Genomic DNA, 8,745 nt, shown 5'->3' on the forward strand with positions numbered 1-8,745 from the left:
TATCTCTGCTCGACCCACTAAAGTACATTTTTCAGAAGCCAATGCCTACCATAAAGCTAGCTAAATGGCAAATACTCCTCACGGAATTTGACATTATGTACATAACTCAGAATGCTATCAAAGGACAAGCTTTAGCTGACCACCGCGCTGAGAATACAGTGGATGAGGATTACGAACCACTTGCCATGTATTTCCCCGATGAAGAAGTACTATATGCCAGGGGAGATATTACAGAATTATACCCTGGGTGGAGAATGTTTTTCGATGGAGCAGCAAACATCAAATGAGCCGGGATTAGGGCAGTCTTGACTGCAGATTCTTGACAACACTATCTAGTATCAGAAAAGATAAGATTCCCTTGTACTAATAATATGGCTGAATACAAGGCATGGATCCTTGTAATCAGAATGGCAATCGACATGAACATCAAGGAACTTTTGGTCATAGGAGATTCCGATTTGCTGTTCCACCAAATCCAAGGAGAATGGTCAACTAAGATGTCAAGATATTGTCGTACCTGCACTGTGTGAAGGAGTTGTGCAAGAAGTTCATAAAGATATAGTTCATGCATGTCCCTAGAATTCAGAAGGAGTTCACAGATGCCCTTGCAACCTTATCATCTATGATTCAGCATCCAAACAAGAACTACATCGACCCCATCGAGGTAGAAATCAAGGATCAGGATGCCTATTACATCCATGTGAATGAAGAACCATATAGAAAACCTTGGTATCACGACATCAAGAAGTTCCTTATGACCCAGGAGTACCCAAAAATGCTACTAATGGTCAAAATTGTGCCCTCATATGATTTGCAAACCACTTTTTCCTCAACAGGGAAGTCTTGTATAGGAGGACCCCAGACTTAGGTTTGCTGAGATGTGTAGACGCCGCCGAAGCAACCAGACTATTGGAAGAAATACATGCAGCGACATGCGGGCCTCATATGAAAGGGTTCACGTGGATACTTTTGGATGACTATGGAAAGCGACAACATCCTCTATATGCACAAGTGTCACCAGTGCCATATCCACAGAGACTTCATTTGGGTTCCGCCAAATGAGTTAAATGTAATGGGTTCACCCAGGCCTTTCGCCGCCTGGGGCAAGGATGTGATAGGACTCATAGAGCATGCAGCGTCAAACGGACATCGTTTTATTTTGGTAGCCAACGACTATTTCACCAAATGGATTGAGGCATCTACTTACGAAGCCGTCACAAATAAGGTAGTGGCTGATTTTGTTTGGAACAACGTTATATGCAGATTTGGGATACCAGAGTCTATCATAACTGACAACGCCGCCAACCTCAATAGCGACCTCATCAAGGAAATCTGCGAAAGTTCAAATTCGTCCACCGCAATTCCACAACCTACAGACCAAAAATGAATGGGGCAGTCGAGGTAGCTAACAAGAATATCAAAAGAATTGTGTGAAAGATAGTGGACAATCACAGACATTGGAACGAGAAGCTACCTTTCACTTTATTAGTTTACCGGACTACCATGAGAACATCTACTGGGGCAACGCCATCCATGTTGGTATACGGCACCAAAGCATTGATACCCGCATAATTTGAAATACAGTCCTTAAGAGTCATTCAAGAAGCAAAATTTGACGATGCAGAGTGGATACGAGTCAGGCAAGAACAACTCATGCTCATTAAGGGAAACAGAATGGATGTAGTATGTCATGGACAACTATACCAGAACAAGATGGCTAGTGCATTTACCAAATGAGTGAAGCCTCGCCAATTCACACTGGGGCAGTTGGTTATGAAGAAAATCTTTCCTCATCAATAAGAAGCTAAAGGGAAGTTTGCACCCAACTAGCAAGGTCCTTATGTGGTCCACAGACCACTGTCTGGTAGAGCTCTGATTTTAGCAGAAATGGATGGAAGAGTCAGCACGAAGCCAATCAACTCATCGTAGGGTTAGGTTTCTCTCCCCCTTACTCTTGTAATAGAAAAACCAAATGTCATTTTTGTATGTTGTTCAGGAACTACGTCGGCTTGATTTCCTTGGAAAGGAATACGTAGGCAATCCTCATCGGATTCAGTCATCTTTTGTAATTGAACTTTTCTCTTGCCTGATTCCACTTGGATACATAGGTTGTCTGAGTTAGACTCGGCCATTTTCATTTCTTAATCTCATCATTTTTTACCTGTTGTAAATGAACTATTTTCTGACATGATTTTGTTTTGAATACGTAGGTTGCTTGAGTCAGGCTCGGTCGTTTCATCAAATTTAATTATCATCCCATGAACTACGTTCAGACCTGATTCCTTTTTAGATACGTAGGCAACCAAAAAGGGTTCGGTCATAACCTTAGGAAACCTCTGTAATGCATTAGCCTTAATTAGGACCCAATTGCAACAGCAAGTAGTCGGACTGTCAGAGACGCCATGGAAGATCAACACCAATGGGATGAAGTTCTATAAGGGATACATTAATGTGTAGAGAACCATTTGTAACATGTCATAATCCGGAACAATGGCATTTTCCTTAAATGAAACAACTATTTTCAAAATATTTTCTAAAATATATATATAAAGCAATCTGTTCCATCTACCGAATTCTGTGGCACAATCATGTCGAAGGCTGGCGAAAATCAATACCATGGTCGACGCAAACCAACTTTTCCCTTCCCCTGCTAAGATGTTTTCGTTGAGTGCACGGTCAACAGGGAGTAAAAGAATCGTTGGGACCATATTGGGGCAAATGGCGGACCTGCCACTTGCCTAAGATTATCTCTCCTCCTTTTACTTTAAATTTTTAAGAACATCTAAGGCTAACACTTGAATCCTTTGCAGGTGCTTTGGAATCAAACAACAGACATAGAAATTTGTAAATAGCAAACTGCCTGCTCAATCAATTGGAGCATCCTGTACAAATCGCACATTGGCTTCACCAATCAAAGTCCTATATATAGGAAATCACATGCTCAATCAATCGCAGCATCCTGTACAAATCACATGTCTGCTTCACCAACCGAAGTCCTCTTGATGGTAAGCTATAATCTCTTATTTTAGTCACTTATTGCACTCTAATTTACTATACTTTATTCTTTTTGAGTTGTAATTTCTCGAGTTTTGCACTTATTGTGTTTTTTATGCCTTGTAGGCGTGATTTCGAGCTATGTAGATGTTATGGAATGCATTTGAGTGATTTTGAGCTTTGAAGTGTGAGTGAAAGCCTAAGGGATTAAGCTGGGATCATGTTCCGGGTCGAGGACCAAGTCTGGATATCAAAACGCAAGACAAAATCTGGAATTTGAGAAATCCCCACTACCGCGGCGCATGGGGTACTGTGCTTGTGCATTTCTCTACTGCTTATTAGAACCAACTCTCTTGATTTCTCCACTAATTACCCACATGGCACGTCGCCGCATGCGGCGCGCCAGTGCAAGTTTTACAGAGTGAAAATCCTATTTCGGCTAAGAGAAGGTGATTTTGTCTGGGTCCCGACCTTACTTAGTATAAATACATGGAAAAACATTATTTTGTCCAACGTGATTACCAAAAAAACAAAGAAACAAATTTAGACCCCCGGGGTAATAGAAATCAGCATGGGCTGGTGAACAAGATAAACTGGACATCAATTAGGGATCGAATGAGGTGATGATAGTCGACATCAAGAGAATTTCAAAGATCGCATTCCAGCAATAATACAATCGACAACAGAATAATAACCTTTAAAGGTCACTCAGGAAGACGGTACCATATTAACAGGATCAAGTGGCGGGCGGTAATCCGCCATTCCTTCTCAATTAAATTAAAACAGAAATCACCCGTTTGACCGGGAACTGGACTTGTTTCACACCTCACATCTGGCTTTTATATGCCTGGAAGGTTTCCACCAGTTAAAGATTTCTATTTTAACATACTTGAGAATTCTTAATCTAGCTAATTCAGTACCCTTATATTTAAAGACTGGCGGTAATCCGCACAATCAATAAGGATATAAGAATAAAAATATACTTGAATTTTATATATAGTTTAATGACTGTATGGAAGGTTAAAACCTTTACTCAAGCAAGGGGCCTGTCATGATATAATACATACTTTTATTGAGCCCATGTGTCTAGCAGTTCTAATCGTAAAAGAAGATGCCATTTTAACTCCTTTATCGGGCTGAGGTTCACGACTGGCTAGACGGAGCCACTAAGGCAAAGCCAATAAGGGTAGTATTATATAAGCCTGTACCAACCATCTTGACACCAAATCAAAACTCTATATATAAAACTCATTTATATTTTAATAGATGCCGTCGCTTTCATGGTGTATATAAGAGAGAAGTTAGAAACTCAACATAGATATGATGTCTCTTAGCCGGACATCGTCACGGCCAGAGAGGAGAAATAGCTAACTAAGAAGGACAGAAAATCGGTACCATATTAACAGGATCAAGTGGCGGGCGGTAATCCGCCATGCCTTCAAAATTAAATTAAAACAGAAATCACCTGTTTGACCGAGAACTGGACTTGTTTCACACCTCACATCTGGCTTTTATATGCCTGGAAGGTTTCCACCAGTTAAAGATTTCTATTTTAACATACTTGAGAATTATTAATCTAGCTAATTCAGTACCCTTATATTTAAAGACTGGCGGTAATCCGCACAATCAATAAGGATATAAGAATAAAAATATACTTGAATTTTATATATAGTTTAATGACTGTATGGAAGGTTAAAACCTTTACTCAAGCAAGGGGCCTGTCATGATATAATACATACTTTTATTGAGCCCATGTGTCTAGCAGTTCTAATCGTAAAAGAAGATGCCCTTTTAACTCCTTTATCGGGCTGAGGTTCACGACTGGCTAGACGGAGCCACTAAGGCAAAGCCAATAAGAGCAGTATTATATCAGCCTGTACCAACCATCTTGACACCAAATCAAAACTCTATATATAAAACTCATTTATATTTTAATAGATGTCGTCGCTTTCATGGTGTATATAAGAGAGAAGTTAGATACTCAACATAGATATGATGTCTCTTAGCCGGACATCGTCACGGCCAGAGAGGAGAAATAGCTAACTAAGAAGGACAGAAAATCGGTACCATATTAACAGGATCAAGTGGCGGGCGGTAATCCGCCATGCCTTCTCAATTAAATTAAAATAGAAATCACCCGTTTGACCGAGAACTGGACTTGTTTCACACCTCACATCTGGCTTTTATATGCCTGGAAGGTTTCCACCAGTTAAAGATTTCTATTTTAACATACTTGAGAATTCTTAATCTAGCTAATTCAGTACCCTTATATTTAAAGACTGGCGGTAATTCACACAATCAATAAGGATATAAGAATAAAAATATACTTGAATTTTATATATAGTTTAATGACTGTATGGAAGGTTAAAACCTTTACTCAAGCAAGGGGCCTGTCATGATATAATACATACTTTTATTGAGCCCATGTGTCTAGCAGTTCTAATCGTAAAAGAAGATGCCCTTTTAACTCCTTTATCGGGCTGAGGTTCACGACTGGCTAGACGGAGCCACTAAGGCAAAGCCAATAAGAGCAGTATTATATCAGCCTGTACTAACCATCTTGACACCAAATCAAAACTCTATATATAAAACTCATTTATATTTTAATAGATGCCGTCGCTTTCATGGTGTATATAAGAGAGAAGTTAGATACTCAACATAGATATGATGTCTCTTAGCCGGACATCGTCACGGCCAGAGAGGAGAAATAGCTAACTAAGAAGGACAGAAAATATGTACCTTGTGGCCAAGAAGCAAGGCCCTGAAGATGAAGAACAAAACTTTATTTACTTGTGTTCTTCTATTACAAGCTAAACTTCTTCAAACTTCTTACTTACAAACTTAGAGAGAGTATTGGTTATTATTATTATTATTATTATTATTATTATTATTATTATTATTATTATTATTATTATTATTATTATTATTATTATTATTATTATTATTATTATTATTATTATTGCGTACAGGTTAATGTAAGTGACCTGCCTTAGCCTCGTCACTACTTTTTCGAGGTTTGGCTCAATACTTACTGGGTACATGAGGTCGGTTGTACTCATACTACACTCTGCACTTCTTGTGAAGATACCAGAGTTGGTCCCAGCGGCGTACAATAGATTTGCTCGGATTCAGCTATCCGCAGGAGACTTGAGGTATAACTGCATGGCGTTCGTAGTTCTGAAGTCCCCTTCCACTTTATCGTAGCTGTATATTTCTCTCGGACATCTTCATTTTATTTAGAACTTTATTTGTATTATTCTAGTAGCTCCTGCACTTGTGACACCAGATTTGGGGATGTATTTGGATAATTCATTTGTTATGGTCTTCCTCACTTTATTTCAGTAATGGGCTTCTGTTTAATTTAATTTGTTTAGAAATGGCTAAGATTATTCTAACATTGGCTTGACTAGCAAGTAAAATGTTAGGCGCCATCATGGTCCCGAATGTGAGAATTTCGGATCGTGACAAGTTAGTATTAGAGTACTAGGTTACTTAGGTCTCACGAGTAACGAGCAAGCTTAGTAGCGTCTGAAGGATCGGTACGGAGACGTCTGTACTTATCTCTCAGAGGCTATAAAGTTTAGGAACAATATCTGTCGTGCAATTTTATTCTATCGTCAATGATTGAACCATTCTATTCTTATTCTCTCACAGATGGTGAGAACACGTAATACATCTACCGACGGCCAAGGACCAGAGCCCCCGATGGCAACTATGACCAGGGGTGGAGGCCGAGGCGGAGGTCGTGCTAGAGGTCGAGGCAGAGGCAGAGGTAAAGCTCAGTCTTATGGAGGGCGTGGCCCATAATGGTATATTTCCAGTGGCACCAGCCATCTCACAGGCTGGGAGAGGAGCACCGACTCCCACTACTCCCATTCCGGAGTAGATGACTCTCAGTATCAGGCTCCGGCTATTAAGGTTGGAAAAGTTTAGTAAGCTCTTTCCAGTTCACTTCAGTGTTACACCTTCTGAGGACCCAAAGGATTATCTTAACCGATGTCATGTGGTGTTGCGGAACATGGGTACAGTTGAGACCAATGGGGTCGATTTTGCAGTATTTAAGATGACGGGTTCCGACAAGAGGTGGTGGAGAGATTATATGCTTACCAGACTAGCTGGGTCGCCTGCATTGAATTGGGAGCAGTTCTCACGGCTATATCTAGAGAATTTCCTCCTTATAACATTGATAGAGGATTACCCAGACAATTTGAGCGTCTCCAGCAGGGTAGTATGACTGTTACTCAGTACAAGACCCGCTTTGTGGATCTAGCTCGTCATGCTATCCTTTTACTTCCTACTGGGGGAGAGAGAGTGGGGAGGTTTATAGGTGGACTCACTCATCCTATCAGGATTCATATAGCCAATGAGACCGGAAGTGAGATATCCTTTCAGGCTGCTGCTAATGTTGCTAGGAGGATCGAGATGGTTCTTGCGTAGGGGAGGAGGCAGGGGTCTGATAAGAGGCCTCGTCATTCCTCTAATTTCATAGGCGCCTCATCTGGAGGCAAGGGTACTTATGGTAGGGGTCATCCTCGCAGGCCATTTTATTCAGCACTTCAGGCATCTCGCGGTGCTTCAGGGATTCATGGTCCTATTACGTCTTACTCTGGGCAGCCAACATTTAGTGCACATTCAGCTCCTATCAGTGCACCACCGCTCCAGAGTCACTGCAACGGCTATCCGGCCTCTTCGGTCAGCTTCAGCTTCAGCAGCCACAAGGGTGTTATGGGTGTGGGAACATTGGTCACATCAGGAGGTATTGCCCTAGGTTGTCGAGCAACAGAGCTCAGCAGGATTCTTGTGCCATCATACCGGCACCGGTTGCTCCACCGCCCGCCCGGCTAGCTAGGGGCAGGGGTCAGATAGCTAGAGGTGGAGGTCAGGTTGTTAGAGGTGGAGGCCAACCAGTTAGAGGCCATCCTAGAGATTTAGTTCTGAGTGGTGGGCCCCAACCCCAATTTTATGCTTTTCGAGCTAGGTGTGAGGCCGAGTCATCCGATGTCGTGATCATATGTATTGTTCCAGTTTTCCATAGAGATTCTTTAATTTTATTTGATCCAGGATCTACTTATTCCTATGTGTCCTCTTACTTTGCTTCATATTTGGTTGTGCCTCTTGATTCTTTGAGTGCTTTTGTTTACGTGTCCACACCGATGGGGGATTCTATCATTGTAGATGATGTCTATCATTCGTGTGTGGTTACTATTGGGAGTCTTGAGACTAGAGTGAATCTTCTACTTCTTGATATGGTAGATTTTGATGTCATCTTTGGTAATGATTGGCTGTCACCTTATTATGCTATATTGGATTGTCACGCCAAAACAGTGACCTTAGCCATGCCGGGGTTACCTCGATTAGAGTGGAAAGGAACTCCTAGTCATTCTACCAGCAATATTATTTCTTATATGAAGGCTCATCATATGGTTGAGAAGGTGTGCCTAGCCTATTTGTCTTATATTTGCGATCCCAGTACGTATGTTCCTTCTATGGACTCAGTTTCAATTGTTCATGAATTTCCAAAAGTATTTCTTGCAGATGTGCCGGGTATACCACCCGACAGAGATATTGACTTCTCTATTGATTTGGCTCCAAGCACCCAGCCCATTTCTATTCCACCATACTGTATTGCCCCCCAGAGCTAAAGGAATTGAAGGAACAATTACAAGACTTGCTTGATCAGGGATTCATTAGACATAGTATCTCGCCCTGGGGTACCCCAGTGTTATTTGTAAAGAAGAAAGATGGTTCAAT

The 8,745-nt window shown here is 41.2% G+C and overlaps 1 protein-coding gene across 1 annotated transcript; it reads left to right on the top strand.

The window, feature by feature from the left end:
- The first annotated feature begins 371 nt into the window (after positions 1-371).
- Positions 372-1,062, top strand: LOC142169537 (uncharacterized). Its single transcript, XM_075231407.1, has 3 exons — positions 372-463; positions 580-729; positions 837-1,062. The coding sequence occupies exons 1-3, from the start codon at positions 372-374 to the stop codon at positions 1,060-1,062; spliced, it is 468 nt and encodes a 155-aa protein (XP_075087508.1).
- The last annotated feature ends 7,683 nt before the right edge of the window (positions 1,063-8,745 follow it).

Source organism: Nicotiana tabacum, chromosome 15 (genome assembly GCF_000715075.1).
Source record: "Nicotiana tabacum cultivar K326 chromosome 15, ASM71507v2, whole genome shotgun sequence".
NCBI lineage: Eukaryota > Viridiplantae > Streptophyta > Magnoliopsida > Solanales > Solanaceae > Nicotiana > Nicotiana tabacum.

What these genes read in the sequence shown, in the direction of transcription:
- LOC142169537 (XM_075231407.1), top strand. Translation starts at nt 372, where the DNA reads ATGGCTGAATACAAGGCATGGATCCTTGTAATCAGAATGGCAATCGAC. An exon ending in ATAGGAGATTCCGATTTGCT is followed by an intron (nt 464 to 579) that starts GTTCCACCAAAT and finishes GCATGTCCCTAG; the next exon opens with AATTCAGAAGGAGTTCACAG. An exon ending in GAACCATATAGAAAACCTTG is followed by an intron (nt 730 to 836) that starts GTATCACGACAT and finishes TTTCCTCAACAG; the next exon opens with GGAAGTCTTGTATAGGAGGA.